The following is a 21,334-nucleotide window of genomic DNA, read 5'->3' on the forward strand; positions in this document are numbered from 1 at the left end:
TTCCTTCCCTTTTAAAATTTCAGATATTTTCATTTAAAATTTCAGATATTTTTTTAAGTGCTTGGGAAAATAAAGTGAGGGCAAACCTATGTAGACATGCATCTCTTGATGGAAATTTGCACTGTGAAATAACCATGCTCATAAAATGTGCACTACATGGAAATATATAAATAGCCACATAGAAGCTAAACAAATATACATACGGCCATACTAGAAAATACAACATTTCCAATATCTTTGTATTGTGAGTTGTGACCCTGGATAGGAGTTAACTGTCCCAGAATTTGGTTTTAATAATGCCCCTCCTGTTTTTTGTATTTCAGTACAAATACAGCTCTAAGTAATGTACTGTTTAGTTTTATGTAATATCATATCAGTAACATCACACCATATGTATTCTTCTGTGACTTGCTTTTTATTGGGGGGATTTATCCATTTTAGCTTACAGATCCGTTTTTTATGTTTCACTATGTGTAGTATTCTGTTTTAATATGCCAACACTTATCCATTCACCTCTTCGTGGATGTCTGGGTTCTTCCAGTTCTCTTCCTATTATGACTACGGCTGCAAATGGAAATGTCTGTGTAAATCTCCCGACATGAATATTCAAGAAGCTCTATGGGACAGATACAAACTATTTAAACTATATAGTTTGTATATATGTGTGTGTATGCTTATCTACACCAAAGTCTTCTGCATGCTCGACTTTCCTCTGGGACACAAAATTTTTTTCCTGTGTGGCCACACTGCTTGTCACCGGCATGGCATGGGAACTGTTCAACATCCTTGCTCAGCACTTGGTGCCATTGGGCTTTTGCATTTTCGCTAAACCTTTGTGATCTCTCCTCTCTTTGACCAGTAACCAGTGAGGTTACCAGTAACCACGTCTCTGGTCCTGTGTTGAGACCCTCAGCAGATGTGAGGACTTAGTGGAATCTTGGAAAGGCAGCCACCACAGGTGGCTTTGAATTTACCTAAATAACTAGAAAAGGGATGGTACTAATGATTGAACTGTGCAACAAAAGCATGGAGACAGTTAGAGGAGCACAGAAATGAGATTTTTCAGAGACCAGATGTCTTGACGACAGGACAGTTTGACCTTGGTGATCTGTGACTTGAGTTTGGTGAGAGAGCTCCACACAAACCCTGGACATATTTGCAAATTACTTGATTTAGATTTGGGCATCATGTTTGGTACTAAATAGTTTTTAAAAAATTAAACATGTATTTATTAAATTTTCTGTTAAGTGTTGAACATTTTTCTTTGCCCTAGGGCTATAGTGATCAAAATAGATTTTTTGAAATTTATTTTTTATTGAAGTATACTTGATTTACAATGTTGTGTTAGTTTCAGGTGTACAGAAAAGTGAGTCAGTTTTCTATATATATACATATATATATATATACACACACACATATATACATATATATATACTGTGTCAGATTCTTTTCTCTGATAGGTTATTACAAAATATTGAGCAGAGTTCCCTGTGCTATATAGTAGGACCTAGTTGTTTATCTATTTTATATATAGAAGTGTGTATCTGTTCATCCCAAACTCCTAATTTATCCCTCCCCCGCGTCCCCTTTGGTAACCATAAGTTTGTTTTCTATGTCTGTGGGTCCATTTCTGTTTTGTATGTAAATTCATTCATATCATGTTTTTTTAGATTCCACATATAAGTGATATTGTGTGATATTTGTCTTTCTCTGTCTGACTGACTTCACTTAGTTTGATGATCTCTAGTTGCATCCATGTTGCTGCACATGGCATTATTTCATTCTTTTTGATGGCTGAGTAGTATTCCATGGTATATATGTACCACATCTTCTTTATCTATTCATCGGTCTATGGACATTTAGGTTACTTCCATGTCTTGGCTATTGTAAGTAGTATTGCTTCTATGAACATTTGATTTAGAATTGGAAATCATGTTGGGTATCAGTTGAATTAGACACAGAAAGTCAAGCATTGAATGAGTTTTTAATACATGCCAGTCCTGTGCTTGCTTTCAATGTGCACACAGTGAATAAGGAAAAAAGCACCGCTTTTAGGGACACTTTCAAGAGAGTATAATCTTCAGGTGGGCAGGAATTCTGTCTCATCTCCCACTATGTCCCAGTAACTTAGAATAGTGATTTTTTTTTTTTTTTTCGGTATGCGGGCCTCTCACTGTTGTGGCCTCTCCCGTTGCGGAGCACAGGCTCCGGACGCACAGGCTCAGCGGCCATGGCTCACGGGCCCAGCCACTCTGCGGCATGTGGGATCTTCCCAGACCGGGGCACGAACCCGTATCTCCTGCATCGGCAGGCGGACTCTCAACCACTGCACCACCAGGGAAGCTCTAGAATAGTGATCTTTATGAAATACTTACTGATCTATGACGAAGTTTTGGTGTCTTATTTCAGTGACCACTGTAGATTCTGTTGTCCACATAATTGCTCTAGAAAAAACATCCATGCTTTATTCCTGACCATATCTCTGGCCTACATATCCATGGTGTATCTTTCTATCCAGTCAATCCTTTTTTAATTGAAGTATAGTTGATTTACAATGTTAATTTCTTCTATACAGCAGAGTGATGTAGTTATACATATGTATGCATTCTTTTTTATGTTTTCCATTATGGTTTACCACAGGATATTGCATATAGTTCCCTTGTTGTGTATCCATCCTATATATAATAGTTTGCATCTGCTAACCCCAAACTCTCTATCCATCCCTCCCCCAAAGCCCTCCCCCTTGGCCTGGAGAACCACCAGTCTGTTCTCTATGTCTGTGAGTCTGTTTCTGTTTCATAGGTAAGTTCGTTTGTGTCATATTTAAATTCCACATGTAAGTGATATCATATGGTATTTGTCTTTCTCTGTCTTACTTCACTTAGTATGACAATCTCTCTGTCCATCCACGTTGCTGCAAATGGCATTATTTCATTCTTTTTTATGGCTGAGTAATATTCCATTGTATATATGTACCACATCTTCTTTATTCATTCCTCTGTTGATGGACATTTGGGTTGTTTCCATGCCTTGGCTATTGTAACTAGTGCTGCTGTGAACATGGGGGTGCATCTGTCTTTTTGAATTATAGTTTTGTCCAGATATATGCCCAGTCTGTCCAGTGTCTTGACTGGACCACATATAAGCCATTAACTCTTTTTCCTGGGTTTAGTCTGGGTTGTGGCTCTTGTTGCAAACTCCAGTTCCTACGACTGTGGCCCTGTTGTTTTCCTGAGCCATTAAACTTCAGCGTGAGAACAGAAATGGTGACGGAGGTGATGGAATTGATGCTTTGAAGCCCCCTCTGGGCATACAGCGACCTTGAAGATAATACATATGGCATCGTCACTCTGTAATTATTTACATCTAAGCTTCTTGGTTCAAAAGGGTGGATTTTGATGGGATCTGGTTTTTAGAACTGAAAGGAAGTACATGGATAGATGTGCGGAGAGCTAGAAGATTTGACAAAAGACACAGTAGGTTGTGACTGTGCCCATCTGGGAGATAAAATCAAAGCCAGCATATTAAAAAATACACAAAAAATATAATAACTGGCTGATTGCCAGCATCAACGAATCTTGAATAGGGATTGTGTGTGTGTGTGTGTGCACGTGTGTATTGACAGCCCATGTGCAGAGTGTCGAGGTTGTTCACGTAGGTAACAGGTGCCCTGGGCCACCTCACGGTAGACATCTGTGTTGTAGGATAAAAGATGAACCATGCCCCACTTGGGTACCATGAAACGTTGGTGTGCTCACCAAAAGCAAAAGAAAAAATAAAACCGGCGAGGTCTACAGGTTGTAGTTTGGGGAATGGCTGTTGCAGACTGTCTAGGAAACAGTGTGGCAGGATTGTTGTACAAGCTCAGTAACTTTACCAGCATCTATTGTTCTTGGTTTCCTGATGCTTTGTGATGTGAAATGAAAGTGAATATTCCAAGTGCCTCTTGGTGTCAGCAGGCTATTGGTAGCAGATAGCGAGTCCCACACCTTCGATGGAGCTGAGAGTCACATCAGGGGAGAGCTGTTTCCACCTCATTCATCCTCTCATGTTTTTTTCCTGTCTTTTCTTTTCCTTTTTTTTTTTTTTTTTGGAAGATGCATCCACAGAGTTCTGTCTTGTAATGTATTTCGCAGCCACAGAAAGGTGAGGCCGTGAACACCCAGGAGACATGATTTTATTCCTTGGAAGGCCAAAACACCAAGATAAATTTGATCAGGGCTCCCCTAAATTAAATATATATTGTAAAATTAAACCAGTCTCAATTTGAGTGATCCGCACTTTGGAAAGAAATTTATTGCAATTTTTATTTTGACTCATTTATAGTTTAGCATGCCTGAGTAGTTGGAGCCAAGTCTTCATTACAACCTCATACAGAATGACTGTCCTGTAGAGATCATTCTAAACTACCTAATCAACTTATAAATCAAGTCGAAATGCCACTCTGAGAAATTAGTCTTGTGTGCAGCTTTTGCAGGGAGAACATGCTATCGAGGCCTTCCTAACTCCCCAGTTGTAGGTATGCAGTGAAGTTACAGTTTTTGTTCTCATTTTTTTCATTAAAATTTTTTCCTCAAGGATTTCGTTTGTAGTATCTTGTTTTTATTTTGGAAACATTTGAAAATATATAAATACAAATTATAGAGAAAATAGATAACATATTTATAAATATGTGTATTATACATATCCTAACTGTACACATATATTACGTGTAGCTATAACAACATTTCACTCCTTGTAAAATTATTTTCAGTGTGACATTTACATGAGAAGTCTTTTTTTGGTCCTCCCCAAAATAAATTTATAATGATTTTTAAATGAGGATGAGGATGCATATTTAAAATAGGTTTATTTTTTAAATCTTCATTGCTAAAACTTCTACAGTTGCCAAATACTTGAATGTGACACACACAAACACACACATATACATATATATACACACACACACATAAATCTAGCGCCACTGATGATAATGTTCAAATGTACCCACAGGTGCTTAGTGATTTACATGCCCACCATAATCCCATATTTGATGATTTACACCTGTGGTTCTTACCTTGAGATGATCTTGCCCCCAGGGGTCACTTAGCGATGTCTGGAGACATTTTTGATTGTTGAAAATGAGAGGCGGGTGCTACCAGCCTCGGGTGGGTAGAGACCAGAGGTGCTGCCCAGGGTGGCCCTCACCACAAAGAGCAGTGTGGTCCCACATGTCAGCAGTGCAGAATCTGAGAAACAGTGCTCGACATTGGTGGTATTCCATTTGTGCAAACTGCCAAATTCCAAAGCATCGGGAAATAAGATAGCTCGGAACCTATGATTATTTCGAATGCCTAGCCTGGACTTCATGAGTGTCCAGTTACCCGCCCCCCCATTCCCCTCCTCTTAGGTCCAGCTGGTTCATGGTCTCTCTCTGGCCCTCAGAACCTTGTGGGGAGGTAGGCTTGATCATATAGGTGAAGCATGAAGTCTACGTGTGCCCTCACTTGCTCAGTCTTCATGAATATGTGACATAGAGGTGCTGTCTTCCACATGGAGCTGGAGAAATGATGTAGTGGACCAGACTTCCTCAAGGCATTCACGTTGTAAGTCCTGGGACAAATCGGCCAACTGAATTCTACCTTTGTGGAATTCTGTGGTCCAGGGACTATGTGATGCCTTGTGTGGACCAACTCAGTTAATTCCCAGAGAGTTAGAAACAAATAAGTAAAGAGAGGCTCAAAGAATTTAATCCACTTGCTCTATACCTGCTTCATGCCAACCCTGGGCTGACTTCAGTGCATTTTGTCTCTGTACCCGGGAGTGTTTTGAGCAGGTCTGTGTTCAAAATCCCAGCATTTCATGGGTATTGAGGAGACCTTTTCTCTGCCCTGCCCCTTGGCTCACTTGTGGCTCAGCCCATCCCCACAAGGGAGGCATGACATGCCATCTCCTTAAAGCTCAGAGAGGTTGACTCATTTCTCCAGCTCACAGACAGGTAGCATTTGGGGACCCAGGTCTATCAGAATCAGAAATTACTGGCATCTCCTATGACCATGAGGAGGGCTTGAGAAGGAGGTACTGGTGCTGGTTCTAAGCCAGAAGGGCTTTCAGGAAGACAAGACTTCAGACAAGTCAACACCTCTTTCACGTTTTCTGTCTGTCTCTTAGTTATTCAGCAATTGCATCATGCTGTGGCAGAAATCCAAATGTCTCCAGTACAAAGATAGACACAAACACATAAATCAGCCATCGGGTGTGATGCGAATTTTCACTCTCAATGCTACCATCCCGTGTTGTAGTGCATTTTCATCCAACTCTGATTAACTTGACCCAGGATGTCACGGATGACACAATTTCCCCCAGACGTATTGTAGCTCCGTGATAGATCTGGCTCAGATATGTTTCATTAGAAAATAAATTAGCTGTTTGACATATTCTACTCAACCATTCCCTGAAATGAAATGCATAATTATATTCTAGTCCAGAAAGACTCTGAATAACCCAGAATAATCTGTGTCCTTAGAAACACATCTGTCTATTTTCGGCTGAAGAATGCTGTATTTAAAGGTAGAGTCCTGTAGTGAACAGACTGGTGGTTGCCAAGGGGGAGGGGTTGGGGGAGGGATGGAGTGGGAGTTTGGGGTTAGCAGATGTGAGCTTTTATGTATAGGAAGGATAAACAGCAAGGTCCTACTGTGTATCGCAGAGAACTATATTCAGTATTCTATGATAAACCATCCTGGAAAAGAATATATAAAAAAACTATGTGTATGTAAAACTGAATCACTCTGCTGGACAGCAGAAATTAACACAACATTGTACATCAACTATACTTCAGTAAAAAAGTGTTGATTAAAAAAAAGGTAGAGTCCTTGCAACACCTCATGAAATGTTTTCTTTCTCTAATGCATCATTTATAATACTCACGTGCGACATTCTTGAATGTCATACGCGCAGTGGTTTATCTGGGGAGAGTTGTCATGTGATCCCCGTAGGGACAAATTGAGGTGGTCCTTTTGTTTTTTGTGTGTTTTTTTTTTTTTTTTGGTGGTGCCACGTGGCTTGCAGGTCTCAGTTCCCCGACCAGGGATTGAAGCCGCGGCCCTGGCAGTGAGAGCGCCGGAGTCCTAACCACTGGACCGCCAGGGAATTCCCAAGGAGGTCACTCTTTAAAAGTTAATTCCTCCCAGACTCAATAGGAAGATGACTCAAATGTACCAGAAGGTTCTTAAATAGGCTGCAGGGTTTACCCTTGAAGGCATGCAGTGCTTTACGTGAACATCAGGATTGCTGTATCAACACTCTTAATTATGAATGGTGTCTTGATGTGACACGCACTACGGCATGTACTTGAGATGCACCATCTTGTTCAGTTTCTTACAAGGAAGCTGAGATTCAGGGCGATGATGTCTGGAGCCTACAGACACGTGCCACTGCGTAGCCCGAGAAGGATGAGTATCCAGTGTCAATGCCCTTTCCATTGCATGTTGCTCCCTTCATGTTCGCTCATAAATATCCACATGGCATGAAGCCAGTCTGGTCTGGATGCACACTTCCCTTTACCCATCTTGGAAAACTTTTAGAGCTCCACTCATAATACCTTAGGAAAAAGTGACAGGTTTTTTTTTACATTTATTTATGTATTTATTAGTGTATTAATGTATGTATGAATTTATTTAAAAATTTTATTGGGGTACAGTTGCTTTACAGTGTTGTATTACAGGTTCTACTGTACAGCAAAGTGAATCAGCTATACGTATCCATATACCCCCTCTTTTTTGGATTTCCTTCCCATTTAGGTCACCGCAGAGCATTGAGTAGAGTTCCCTGTGCTGTACAGTAGGTTCTCATTAGTTAGCTGTTTTATACATAGTATCAATAGTGTATATATGTCAATCCCAATCTCCCAGTTCATCCCACCCTCCTTCCCCCCTTGGTATCCATACGTTTGTTCTCTACATCTGTGTCTCTGTCTCTGCTTTGCAACACTCTTTGACATAAATCACAGTGACACCTTTTTTGACCCACCTCCTAGGGTAATGAAAATAAAAACAAAAATAAACAAATGGGACCTAATTAAACTTAAAAGGATTTGCACAGCAAAGGAAACCATAAACAAGGTGAAAAGACAACCCTCAGAATGGGAGAAAATATATTTACTTTATATTGGAGTATAGTTGATTTACAACATTGTGTTTCAGGTGTACAGCACAGTGATTCAATTAAACATATACCTATATCCATTCTTTTTCAGATTCTTTTCCCATATAGGTTATTACAAAATACCGAGTATAGTTCCCTGTGCTATACAGTAGGTCCTTGTTTATTTTATATATAAAGTGACAGTTTTCTTAAACATCTGAGAAACAGTGTTTTGGGAATGCCTATCCATGAATGGGCTAATATTATCAATAATAGTGCAATTAGGAGACATGAGTACAGTTATGTGTGTAACTTTTGGCAGTGTGTCTGTTCATTCAACAAAGACTTGAATGTTTCTAGAGTATTGGCATCGTTCTCGCTGATGCGACTCACTGTAGAAATTAAGACAAGCGATTGTCTGGTGAAATTCTACTGTCCGCAGATGCCGCTATACAAATTCATCAGTGAATGAGAATTTCCTTGTGTGATGTTGAGGGTTGCATGGAAGACACAGCAAACGCCCTTGGTGGCAGTGGTCTTGCCTTCCTTAGCCTTGTCTGCTTTTTTCTCCCATTAGGCTGACCGCTCTGCCTTGGAGGTCTCCTAAGTGATCGTTGCCCCGGGGAGGTGTTGGATGGTCACCGCTTCCTTGGAGCCTCGCACGGGCTGGAATTCAGCACCAGGATTAAGAGAGGGCTGCTGTCCTGTAATGGGCTGCCGAGAAAACCGCCGGGTTTGCTGTTAACCTTGGGCTCTGTCTATGACCCATCGGAGAGGCTTCCCAGCAAGCCCTTCCCCTCTCCAGGGTCTTGGTCCCTGGAAAGCCGTCTCTCTCTGCAGGCTCCCTTCACGGCTTGCTTTGCTTGGAGTTGCATCGCACGGACGTCCGCGGATGTGGTGGTGAACCATGTCGAGACCCCAGGGACTGTTATGGCTTCCGCTGGTCTTCACCCCGGTCTGTGTCATGGTGAACTCCAACGTCCTGCTGTGGATCACCGCCCTGGCCATCAAGTTCACGCTCATCGACAGCCAGGCGCAGTATCCTGTGGTCAACACCAATTACGGCAAAATCCGGGGCTTGAGAACACCGCTGCCCAATGAGATTTTGGGTCCAGTGGAGCAATACTTGGGGGTCCCTTATGCCTCGCCTCCTACTGGGGAGAGGCGGTTTCAGCCCCCGGAACCCCCCTCCTCATGGACTGGCGTTCGGAACGCCACTCAGTTTGCTGCCGTGTGCCCCCAGCACCTGGATGAGCGGTCTCTCTTGCACGACATGCTGCCCATCTGGTTTACTGCCAATCTGGATACTCTGATGACCTACGTTCAAGATCAGAATGAAGACTGCCTGTATTTGAATATCTATGTGCCCACGGAGGATGGTAAGTACTTATTCTAAACAGAAAACACCTGCTCGCTCAGCCTCAGATTTGCCAAGAGGGTTGTATAATGTCCTGTGCATGATATGTTCTATAACCATTCTTTTTTTTTTCATATTCAGTTATCTCAGTAACGTACCATTTGTTCGACTTGAATTTACACAGTGTCTAATCGATGGAGAGTATCATAATTAATGACTTAATTCTTTCCATAGATTGCCTTTTTAGCATTGCTGTAGTCTTTATTTGCAGGTGATAACCAGTGTGAGCATGTAGTGTTCTATGTTATACCTGAATCATCGGTAAAGGAATGGATCTAGAGAAACTAATAGAATTAAGAACATTAGCATGCTGAAATGCGCACCTGAAAATTATATAAGGAGTGGTTCCTTTGGCTTTAATGCCTGAAGATATTAGCACTTTTTGAGTCTTAAAGGGAACCACTGATTGTTTTAAGTACACAAGCAAGGGATATTTGATAAAAACAATTGGACTTGATTGTTTAGAATCCATGTTGTTGATATAAATTTGGACTTTATTTCCTGCCAGTATTCACTGCAATCAAATGGCAAATGTGTGTCATCAGATGATTCTAACTGCGTTAGAAAAATGATTTTCTTGCTTGAACAAAATGCCCCTTTTCTTTTGGATAACACAACAGTAAAAATCTGTGGAAACAATCATGTTCCATATATTAACTTAATCCAATACTAGTAAAACTTGGATAGCTCCTTGTTCATGTAGACCTTAAATCAAAATGTTTGCTAAAGACCAACCAGACTCAAGTTAGTCTACAATGAAAGTCCATTTCTCGTTTCTTGTTTGCATGTGCTCTTTTTTATACAAGGAGAAGGAAAAACATAGAATGAAATCTTCCTGGAACTTAAAAAAAAGTAGTTGAGAGGAATCCTAGCCACCGCTGTCTACTGTAGAAACTGAAGTGTGTCCTTGTCCTTGGTAACGTTCATGCAGACATTTCTTTTCCTTTTTTGACCTTTAATCCTTGGGAGATGTTTGTCAGCGAGCTTTGGCTGAAAGTCTGCCATAAACGATGACATTATTCAGTGATCTCCAAAGCCGGATCGCATCTGCCATATTGTTCTTTCTCCGTGCAGATGCAAAGAGGTGGCATGGGTACCTTTCTCGAGAAACCGGGACGGGGGTGTCTGTTAGGGAGATGACAAAGAATGCCCAGAGAAAGTGAAAGGGTTGAGCTTCCTTATGTTAGTAGCGTCTGGCATGTGGCTATTGTCACTATGGTGACAGATCTCACAAGGACCTTGTAAAGTCTAGGTCTTGAATAGGGTTCAAGGGGTTAAACTGACACTGGACGCCTTACTTCCATGCCCTGTGCTGAGCTGCCCTACTGCGCAATAGCTGCTTGGTGCGTATGTAAGAGGACGGATGACCCCACCCAAACCAATTAGAGTTCTCATTTCAAAGCCACCTGGGTCATGGTCTTTCTCATCATGAACTATTCAAAGAAAGGAAGAAAAAGAAACAAAGACAGGGTGGTGGAAACAAAACAGGGTAAAGGATTAAAATTGCTTTCATAGGACTTCCCTGGCGGGCCAGTGGTTAAGACTTTGTCTTCCAGTGCAGGGGGTGCAGTTTGATCCGTGGTCGGGGAGCTATGATCCCACATGCCTCATGGCCAAAAAAGAAAACCAAACAAACAAACATAAAACAGAAGCAATGTTGTGACAAATTCAATAAAGATGTTAAAAAATGGTCCACATCAAACAAAAAATCTTTAAAAAAAATAAACTAAAATTGCTTTCATCATAAATTTGATATGCTGGTGTCTGAACCAGTGACTTTATAGCGTTAGCCTTCCAAACAAGGAATGCACTTCAAATAGAATGCCTGCTTCTGAAAGTCGGGGTACAGTTACACCGCCCAGGAAGACAAATCAGTAGCTTCCTTGATGACAGACCCATAGATGTGCAGTTGTGTGGATTGAACCCATAAACGATTCGGCCGTTTCTTTGTGGTTCAGGATTGAATAGGAATTTGGGAATAGAAACACGTGAAAGAAGCCGCCTAATAGAGAAGCAATCTAAATTTAAGAATAAAGGCAGTGCTACCTGTTGGTTCCTCTGGGCTTTTTAGAGCACTCTGGCACGCGATACCTCACACCATCTTGGCAGGAGAATCAGAAATCTAATAGGGGCTGAATAGGTAAATTTGATCTCCCTACAATAGATAAATAATGGAATTTTGCTGGTGAGGGAAGCTCTATGCCCATGTGTTTGCAGAAACAGAAAATCACAGCCTATATTGGGTCAGGAGTTTTGAGGGTTTAAAAACAGATGATTTGCATCCATTTGTGAATCAACATGGAGGTTGAGATATTTAATTATTGGTTATTACTAAATGAATAAACCCCACTTGTACAATAACACATGGAAATTACGGTGTCATGCTGATTTCTCCAAAGACCTCGCTTTAGGGCATGTCTTAATTCATAACAGTGCATTTCATTAAATGTGTGCACAGCCGTATTGGCTGTTTGGAATTCAGTATTCCACTTTGGTACCCCATTATTTTTTTTAGATTTGTTGTGATGCATTCATGCAATGGTGTGGCCATCTGACTTCCTTACCAGTGATAGTTCTGAGTTCCTATCCTGTGCTAGGCAAGCTTCACATGTTGGCATGGCAACAGACAAGCATGCTTAATTTCGAGAGACACACAGAGACTTGTTGTAGGCAGAATAATGCCTCCTCCAAAGAAGGGCACGTCCTAATCCCTGGAACCTTTGAATATGTTACCTTACAGGGCCAAGGGGATGAAGGTTGCTGATGGAATTGAAACTGCTAGGTGGCATTTTCGGGCGGGCTCTGAGGAGCTCCAGTTCTTTATGTCTCAGTGCAGAAAGAATTCAGCGAGGGGCTTCCCTGGTGGTCCAGTGGTTAAGAGTCCGTGCTCCCAATGCAGGGGGCCCGAGTTCAATCCCTGGTCAGGGAAGTAGATCCTGCGTGCTACAACTAAGACCCAGCACAGCCAAATAAATAAATAAATATTAAAAAGAAAAAAAGGAATTCAGCGAGAGGCAAAGTGATAGATAAGAAGTGATTTATCAGAATAGGACACTTGTGAGCCTTACAAGCAGGTAGGCGAGAGGGTGCTGTGAGCCACTGAGAACTTAGTGGGCTGCAGTTTTATAATCAAAGGAAAAGTGGGGAGGGGGAGAAGACCCCCCTCTTCCTCATTCTGGGTAGACGTCAGGCTTCCGTCCTTAGCTCCTCCTCCACATCAGGCAGGGGAGTTTTCTTGTCCCCCACATGGTCAAGCTGGGACTGTCATGGCACAATGGAAAAATTATTTCAGGTCTCAGTACAGTGAGGGTCTTTCACTTTGAAATGTCACCGTTCCATAAATTATTGTTTTTTATGTGTGCAGAGAGCATGTCCTAGGGGTCATTAACTTACTGAGCTCACGGGGCAGGATGTGGGTCTCATGCCACCATTTTTTTTTTTTTTAAATTGTTTTGGGGCATGTCTTGTACTTCTGTTGCACGGTTTTATTGCTAATAAGGCTGCTTGGCTTTGTGGTTCAGCACGCCTGCTTTCTTGAGGGATCATTAATTTACAGGGTCTCCCATACTTTCTTCTTTACGTACAATCCCCTAGTGGGATTAACTATTTAATTACCTACTTTGTCCCTTTACTCCGTCCCTATTGTTAGGATCTTTTCTTATCCATTGACTTTAAGATGGAGTGAATATATTCTGGTTTATCTGGGTGGGTCCATATTTAAAAACAAAGACCCTTTGTCGTGAATAAGGAAGCAGAAACGGTGATGAGGGCCAGAGGGAAGCCATGGAAAAAAGGCGCAGTGGCCATTGCTGCTTTTGAGGACAAGGCGGGACCAAGAGTTGAGGAACCCTGAAGCCTGTCGAAGCTGGAAAAGACAAGAATTGGGTTCTCTCCTTGAGCCCCAGAAAGAAGCACAGCCCTGCCCACCCCTCAGTTTTAGCCCAGTGGAACTCTATCCTAAATATCTGCCACTCGAAGCCACAACATTGGTGGCAATTTGTTACAGCGGCAACAGGAAACTCATAGAGTTTTGCCAGCCTTTAATATAAATACCCTAATTGAAAACAACATACACATCACTAAAGAGTTGTTCTGAGCTTTCTGAGTTACTACCCATTCTGAGATGCTAATGCGTTTGTTACCCTTTCGACCTCCAGAATAACTGGTTAAAAAAAAAACACACACACTAATTTTAACACTGGGTAGTTAAAATTTGCTTTTTTCCCTTATATATATCAAGGAGGCAAAGTTGGTTCCAATTGGTGGGTGGATATTTTGCAGATTTGAGGTTTAACCTGTAGAAAGTAGATACCCAACTTTTGGTTCCTCGTTTTAGAACAGATTTATGGCAACTCTTCCTAAATGTCATATTCAAAAGATACACTGATTTTACACAGCAACATAATGAACAGGCATTTAAGATTTCCCAGGCATCTAAAACAGATGTCCAGAGTAGGTGTCACTGAATGGCATACAGCAAGACATCCAAATGGTTGTCTTTCCTCATCTGTCTCTGCAAAATGTCCCTCATGGTGGCAGCTGTACCTCTAAATGTCTTCTTCTATGTTAGCAAAATCTTTTGGGCTCCCCGTTCTTTCCCTCTAGACCTCAAGATCTGATCTGTTATGGGGAAAGTGATTCTCTATCCTTTGAAAAAAATAATCTGTTGATGAATTTATTTGACAGAATGTCCGTTCATTCTTACCCGCCCCCTGGTTTTATTGAGATATAGTTGACATACATTGCTGTACAAGTTTAAGGGGGACAGCATGAGGGTATGGCTTCCGCATATTGTGAAACGATCACAGCAGTTTCAGCCAACATACATCTTCTCATATAGGTACGAGAAAAAGAAAAAAAGGAAAAGTAGTTTTTTTCCTTGTGGTGAGAAGTCTTAGGATTTACTTTCTTGACAACGTTGCTGTATCTCCTAGAGCAGTGGTAACTAGAGTCATCAACACTGTACATTACACCCCTAGTACTTAGTTGTCTTGGAACTGGATGTTTGTACCTTTCGACCACCTTCATTCCATCTCCCATTCCTCTACCCTCACCTTTGGCTGCAACAAATCTGATCTCTTTTTCTACGAGTTTGGTGTGTTTGTTTGTTTGTTGTTTATTTTTTTATTTTTTCAATCAATTTTTTATTGGAGTATAGCTGATTTACAATGTTCTGTTAGTTTCTGCTGTACAGCAGAGTGAATCAGTTATCCATATACATAGATCCACTCTTTTTTATTTATTTATTTATTTATTTATTTTATTTTTATTATTATTTTTTTTTTTGCTGTACATGGGCCTCTCACTGTTGTGGCCTCTCCCGTTGTGGGGCACAGGCTCCAGACGCGCAGGCTCAGCGGCCATGGCTCACAGGCCCAGCCGCTCCGCGGCATGTGGGATCTTCCCAGACCGGGGCACGAACCCGTGTCCCCTGCATCGGCAGGCGGACTCTCAACCACTGCGCCAGCAGGGAAGCCCAGATCCACTCTTTTTCAGATTTTTTTCCCATATAGGCCATTACAGAGTATTGAGTAGAGTTCCCTGTGCTCTACAGCAGGTCCTTATTAGTTATCTGTTTTATACATAGTGTGTATATGTCAATCCCAATCTCCCAATTTACCCCTCCCCCGCTTTCCCCCTTGTTGGTAGCCGTGAGTTTGTTTTCTACATCTGTGACTCTATTTCTGTTTTGTAAATAAGTTCATTTGTAATATTTTTTTAAGATTCTACATACAAGTGACATCATGTGTTTTTTGTGTAGATTCCACATAGAAGTGTATATAGTATTTGCCATTTTCTGACTAATTTCACTTAGCATAATGCCATCAAGGTCCATCCGCGTTGCCACAAATAGCAGGAATTTCCTTTTTTTATGGCCCAGTGATATTCCATTATGTATCTACACCACAAATTCTTTACCTGTCCATGCCTAGATGGACACTCAGGTTGTTTCCATTGCTTGACTGTTATGGAGAGTGCTGCTATGAACATGAGGGGCGCAGATACCTTTTCTGTACCCTTTCTAATGTCAATTTGGTTCACTCCATCAGCTCAGCTTGGAGGATTGGTCAGGAACTTGCCTGCCAGGGTGCAAATGCCAGCCTGTTCCCTCATCAGTTGAGTGATTATGGACAAGTTCCTTGGCTAGTACATGCCTCAGTTTCCTTGTGTGTAAAATAACGATGAGCTGGGAGATTTAAGGTATTAATCCATACGAAGTGCATTGACTAGTATCTTGACCTATAACGACTCTGTAATCTGATGTTTGTGGAGCATAGTTAATAGTAGAAAAGAGAACCAGAACTTTTCAGCTAATTTGCATATGCATATTGGTCTAATATAATGTCCAGTACATAATAAATGTGTATTGTCTAAAACATAAGTATTTACTGTAGTATTGGAGGGGTCAGCTTAAGAAACAGGACCAAGCCTCCATCACTTCTGACAGTTCCTAGTATGGCTTTAACAAAAGGGAATTTTGAGGAATGGCATTTTTCAAATAGAAGGTATAGTTGATTTACAATGTTGTGTTAATTTCTGCCATACAGCAAAATGACTCAGTTATACATATATATTCTTTTTCATATTCATTTCCATTTGGTTTATCACAGGATACTGAATATAGTTCACTGTGCTCTGCAGTAGGACCTTGGTGCTCATCCATCCTATATATAATAGTTTGCATCTGCTAACCCCAAACTCCCACTCCATCCCTCCTCCATCCCCCCTCCATCCCCATCCCCCTTGGCAACCACAAGTCTGTTCTCTATGCCTGTGAGTCTGTTTCTGTTTCGTAGATAAGTTCATTTGTGTCATTTTTTTAGATTCCACATATAAGTGATATATTTGTCTTTGTCTGACTTACTTCACTTAGTATGATAATCTCTCGCTCCATCCATGTCGCTGCAAATGGCATTATTTCAGGAATGGCTTTTTTTTTTTTTAAAGAGCAGAGTATTATCTTGTTCTGCATTATTCCTAAGCTTTATCTTTTTTAGCCTGAGTTGTCAAATGGATTTTTAGCATCCTGTTTAAAGTACAGAAATTAATCATCAAGAAAGCATTAAAATTCATTTCTTGGAAGAGGATCTGAGAACATCCAACGACAATAGCACTATTTTTTCCTGTGAGATAACGGAAAAATTAATTGCCTTTCTCTTTTCATCAAGTCACAAATAATTCAGTTGTATGCAGAGTGGCAAGGTCTAGTTCAGTTGTAGGCAGAGTGGCAAAGTTGTATGCAGAGTGGCAAAGTTTAGTTTTAGTGGCAAAAACTAAAAGCTGACTAAGTTAACACAGTGAGAAAGATGTTTTAGCCAATCCACATCAGCATGCAGCTATGTGAAAATCATTACATGATTCCCATTTTCATCTGTCGGGGGATTTTTGATGTTGTGTAGACGTGGCTTGTCAGTGAAGATAATTAGGAAAGATTATTTAATAAATATCTCCCTGACAAGGATTAATTGAAAAGAATTTAGTATTTTGTGAACACAGTTAAACTAGAGTAGATTTCTGACAACATGTGTCTCTCTCCCAGCTTAAGAGATTCACCAATAGAAAAATAATCCTGTGGTGGGTTTAGAAATTATATATATTATGATTAACGCTATTTGCTTAGTGTGCCTTATACTTGTTAGAGTAATTCAGAAACACTGTTCTCTAAAGAAGATAATTTCCCCTTACACTTGTCATTTTCCAAAACATGAGTTTTAACTCAATTCCATTAGCAATTTATAATTTTTTTCACAAGTAATAAAAGTCCAAATGAGTTAGGATGTATTAAAAAACCCCTTTGCTATGCATGCATATTATAAACATTAAAAACAAACTGTTCAAGATAGAAAGTTGAGGTGCAGTTAGTCTGCTAGAGTATGTATCGGTGTCCAGAAATCTCCTCATTTGCTCCTGCAGTCTTGCCTCCAGGACATGTAATAGATTCATTTGTTGCCAAAGACACTGCTGGTTTGGACACTGTTGTTTATTTTGCATACTGTCTTGGCAGAGCCTTCAACCTTTTTAATATTGAGTGACCTCAGCTATGAATAATAATAGTACTTCTTGTGAATATTAGAGTTACAGTGATTTTGGAGTAAGCGACTGTGTTAAGAAATGATTATAAAATAGAAAAGATCAGTATGTTCTTATAACTTTAATTTTCGGGTATTTCAGTGCTCATCTCATTACAGTATCTGTCATTCGAACACTGAAGTTCCTTCAGTGCCAAGATGGGGAGTAGGTTCCTGTCTATCTAGTCTGTTGTTTGGTTTTCCTAAACCAGCCTGCTGTCTTCATAAAGAATGAGTTTCATGTTTTCTCCATTATGGTTAAGAATCCTTATTTTGGGTGCAGTGACATCCAAACTGCAGTGAAAGTGAACAGAGCTGAGAATTCGTTAGCGTTGGATTTGAGGACCATGGGGGATTTGTGAGGAGTGCAAAACAGCAGCCCTGCATAAATAAATCAGACCTACAAATCACCCAGGAACTCACAGGCAACCGAGGCAGAGAGAGAGTCTGAAAGAGAATGATCTCTTCATGTGCTAACCACTTGTTAAGACAAAATGAAGATGAGAGACACGGTAGTCTCTGTCTTATTTATTCAATCGAATATTCTATTTAGGCTTGGCGAAGTAAGTTTCCACAATTGGAAACAGAGGAAAAAAAATGAAAAGAATTTTTCTTGTTAGATATCACATGTCTGATTATTTTGAGTGGTGATGACTAGCATTGGTATATAGTTTTTGGTGTGTGTGTGTGTCTGCGTGGCTGTGTTTGTGTGGAGGATGTTGGAAGAAAGCCCACAGGAAAAAACATCCGTAATTCCTAAGATCCAATGTGTTACAATTTTCTGGAAAAAGCCAAAAAGCACATGGAGATGACAAGACTCTGCCTTCCTCTCTGAATTCCAAACACTCTGAAGCTTCCCTTAATCAAGATGCTCTCTCGTCCGTTGTGAATGTGGTTGTGTGTACAATAGTCGAAGTTTGCCCTGGGGAAGAGTGTGTGTTCCCATCAGAAAGAGAGGAACACTGAAAGTATTGCTTTGTCTCAAGCAAAGGAGCTTTTGTAGTTGGTTTCGACACAACCTGAAAATTACATGTTCCGAAACACTCCTATCAGTTTTCTTTAAAATGTATGCTTTGAGCTGTGTTCTGTTCTATCTGTTTTATGACATGACATAATCCATCTTTCCATCAAAAAATGAACATATTCACCTGACATCCCATCAACCCTATCTGCACATCCCATGTGTTCACTGTAGTTCTAACCCCAGCCAGATAGTCTGTGGATCTCCAGATCCCAACTCTGAATCTTTGTGTGTTTTCTTCTCTCCTCCATTCCTTATTCTCTTTACAACCTCTTTAGGTTATTCATTGAAAACTATCGATAAGTCACTATTTGCATTTAACATATGCAAGGCTTTGGGTAAGTCCAAGAGGTGATGTAGAGAAATGTAAGCCCTTTGATGGGAAAGTAAATGAGTCCGAACAAAAACTAAAGTTTCAGAAACGGATCAGTAGGCACAGTGAATTCAAGCAGGGAATGCTTTAAGTTTCCACGAAAAAAAAAAGAAAAAAGAAAAGAGGTTGAAAGTTATGTTTTCCATTGAGGATCCATGATGGAAAGGTGTCCACCAATCTTGAGATGACTATCCAAGGCATATACTCCTGTGTTGTGGAATGAATAAGGGCTTTCTGAATCCCCCAAAATGAAGCTTCTTGTTTGTTGCTTCTCTAGATGGACCGAGACATAAAAAGTATAAAATGGGGAAAGAGGGAGGGATAAAGTCACGACAGAATTATAGGAAGGTGCTTTGATGGTATAGCTTAACATGCAAAGTACTCACTTGGGTATTTTTTGCATTGTTATATTTTTGACATTGGAGGATTCATAAATGGAATTCCATCCAAAGGAATGCTAATGCGTATTTTTCTTCTCAACAGACTGTGCAATAAGGTTAACTCAAAGAACACGAGGTTCCTTTCTTAGCAAATTCAGATGTACTTATCGCCTGGAATTTTTTTTAAAAATCATTAAAAGCTTTACTGCTCCCCCCAAATTTTTACCTGGTGAAATACTTTCATAACTCTGTATTTTATAGTGTGTACCTCCAGATAACTAATGTGATATTGCTATAATATTTGGTGTGTTTTAAAAAAGTAGTTTAGATTGAAAAATAGAGTATTAAACCTTAGAAAACTGTATCTTCCCTAAGAAAATTACACTAGTAAAAACATAGTAGCTTAGATTAGATAGTTCCTTCTGAGCTTAAATCAGATAATGAGATCAGATTCCACTGTAGCACGTTGTACGAGGATGTTTGCATCTCATGCATTTTTTTCAAAGAAAGGGATTGTGGTACATTGAATATCCTACTACCCAGTCATCATATTACCTGGGGGTGAGTGATGGTATCAACTAGCACATAAATCACAGAACTGTGAAATCTTCCACATAGAAGGAACTGTGGGACCCATTTCACCCAGACTTTCTCAGTGCAGTATTCCTCTGGTCATTAACCCCCTGAAGCCCTAAGCAGAAATGAAACATCCTTCTCCATATTCCTAGAGCTTCACTCCAGTCATTTTACAAGGCTACACCCCAGGAAACTGTAAACCTTTGAAAGCATTTGTGAACTTAATGAACCATCTACTTGAATGTATGGATCAAATGGACGATGGACAGTTCCTGGACCTGCAGCCCTTTTTGCACCTGGCCGATGAAGACGTTTGCAGGTTTGTAAGGGAGTTCCTTTCACCATTGGAAAGGGCTGGTGATCTATCCATGTGCCATCTCTACCAACAGAGCTAAAGCAAAGCCAACGGGATTCCTTCCTCTCCCAGCCTCTTGCTTTGGAAATCTTTGAAGATAAGATATTATGTTCCACTTTGTCTCTTTGCAAGCATCCTCAGCAGGCTTCATTTCCTCCTGCAGATGCCTTCAGGACCCTCTCATCCTCCTCCCTAGCCAACCGTGGAGAGCCTACCAATTGCATGTCTTACTCTTAGGTGGATGTCTTGGTACCAAGAATTATTGCCGATGTCAACCCATAGGCATGCATTTGCTCTCAAATTATGATAATGTGTTGTATATACCCAGAGTTCATGTTAGTTTTTTTCTTCTTTTTTTTTTGGCAAATGCTTTCAGCTCTTGGCTCATCTATATTGAACCTGAAACTGCATGTTTTCGTAATTTTTTTTTAGAAAACAATAATATATTTTACAATACGAGTTAGAATGTGAAAGAAAATATGATCCCTCTGCTTCCTACAGCAAACGGATCGCATGCACCAGGATGAAGAAATTTGCAGCTGAGGCTTGGATTTTCTCACAGGATGTCGCCTGCACAAGAATTACCAGCTGCCAAAATCTGTTTATTGCATGTTTCCCTGAAATACAAAGTCCCGGAGGTGTTACAAAGGAAGGAGGTGGAAAATTGTGACGGAATGGCCAGCACAGTAATGGGTTCCTAGTTTGGGGAAAGCCATAGGTTGCCTGATTTTAAATGCAGTCGTCTTGGGCTTCCCTGGTGGTGCAGTGGTTGGGAGTCTGCCTGCCATCTCAGGGGACGTGGGTTCGAGCCCTGGTCCGGGAAGATCCCACATGCCGCAGAGCAACTAAGCCTGGGCACCACAACTACTGAGCCTGTACTCTAGAGCCTGAGAGCCACAACTACTGAGGCCACATGCCACAACTACTGAAGCAAGTGCGCCTAGAGCCCGTGCTCCTCAACAAGAGAAGCCACCGCAGTGAGAAGCCCACGCACCGCAACGAAGAGTAGCCCCTGCTCG

General features: G+C 40.8%; 1 protein-coding gene across 4 annotated transcripts in view; it reads left to right on the plus strand.

Annotated features, from left to right (window-relative positions):
* The window catches only part of NLGN4X (neuroligin 4 X-linked), a 342,892-nt gene that overhangs the window by 66,922 nt on the left and 254,636 nt on the right, over positions 1 to 21,334 (plus strand). For all 4 annotated transcript variants that reach the window (XM_060087275.1, XM_060087277.1, XM_060087278.1 and 1 more), the window contains one exon: positions 8,702 to 9,503. In XM_060087275.1, coding sequence (XP_059943258.1) covers positions 9,032 to 9,503 — 472 coding nt within the window. In that variant the 5' untranslated portion in view covers positions 8,702 to 9,031. The remainder of the gene's footprint in view (positions 1 to 8,701; positions 9,504 to 21,334) is intronic.

The sequence above is a fragment of the Mesoplodon densirostris genome, chromosome X (assembly GCF_025265405.1).
Source record: "Mesoplodon densirostris isolate mMesDen1 chromosome X, mMesDen1 primary haplotype, whole genome shotgun sequence".
NCBI classification, from domain to species: Eukaryota; Metazoa; Chordata; class Mammalia; order Artiodactyla; family Ziphiidae; genus Mesoplodon; species Mesoplodon densirostris.